This window comes from Penaeus monodon, chromosome 24 (assembly GCF_015228065.2).
Source record: "Penaeus monodon isolate SGIC_2016 chromosome 24, NSTDA_Pmon_1, whole genome shotgun sequence".
In the NCBI taxonomy this organism is placed as follows: Eukaryota; Metazoa; Arthropoda; class Malacostraca; order Decapoda; family Penaeidae; genus Penaeus; species Penaeus monodon.
In genome coordinates this window covers 9,319,903-9,320,893 of record NC_051409.1, presented here as the reverse complement: position 1 = coordinate 9,320,893, position 991 = coordinate 9,319,903, and the positions used below count along the sequence as shown (strand labels likewise).

Genomic DNA, 991 nt, shown 5'->3' with positions numbered 1-991 from the left:
GCAGAGCTCCCGATCTGGAACTTCGACGGGTCGTCCACGGGCCAGGCCGAGGGCAGCAACAGCGACGTGTACCTGCACCCAGTGGCGCTCTACCGGGACCCCTTCAGACTGGGCAACAACAAGCTGGTGCTCTGCGAGACCTACAAGCACAACAAGAAGCCAACGGAGTCTAACCAGCGATGGAAATGCCTGGAAGTCATGCAGAAGGCGAAGGATCAGCACCCTTGGTTCGGCATTGAACAGGAGTACACTCTTCTCGACTTCGACCTGCACCCCCTGGGCTGGCCCAAGAATGGCTACCCTGGGCCCCAGGGGCCTTACCACTGCGCTGTCGGGGCCAACAAGGTCTACGGACGCGACGTGGTGGAGGCCCATTATAGGGCCTGCCTGTACACGGGTATCAATATCTTCGGCACAAATGCTGAGACGATGCCCGCCCAGTGGGAGTTCCAGGTGGGGCCGTGCGAGGGCATCACGATGGGCGACGACCTCTGGATGGCGCGCTATCTCCTGCACAGAGTCGCCGAGGACTTTGGGGTGACGGTCAGCCTGGACCCAAAGCCCGTGACCGGTGACTGGAACGGCGCCGGCATGCACACCAACTTCTCCACGGAGGCCATGCGAGCACCAAACGGCATCACGGCCATTGAGACGGCCATCGAGAAGCTCGGCAAGGTCCACGAGAAGCACATCAAGGCCTACGACCCCCACGGAGGCAAGGACAACGAGCGCCGCCTCACAGGGCGACACGAGACGTCCTACATCCACGACTTCTCCGCCGGCGTGGCCAACAGGGGCACCTCCATCCGCATCCCCAGGGGCGTGGCGGAAGACAAGTGCGGCTACCTGGAGGACCGCCGCCCCTCGTCCAACGCCGACCCCTACGTCGTGTCCGAGAGGCTCGTCCGCACCATCTGCCTCGACGAGAGTTAAGACGGAGGAACCATGGCCAATCCTCTCGACGTTGGAAAACTTTCGTCGAACTGCATAG

The 991-nt window shown here is 62.4% G+C and overlaps 1 protein-coding gene across 1 annotated transcript in view; it reads left to right on the top strand.

Annotated features, from left to right (window-relative positions):
* The window catches only part of LOC119588841 (glutamine synthetase-like), a 1,255-nt gene extending 322 nt beyond the window's left edge, over positions 1 to 933 (top strand). The window contains exon 2 of the mRNA XM_037937482.1: positions 5 to 933. Coding sequence (XP_037793410.1) covers positions 5 to 933 — 929 coding nt within the window. The remainder of the gene's footprint in view (positions 1 to 4) is intronic.
* The last annotated feature ends 58 nt before the right edge of the window (positions 934 to 991 follow it).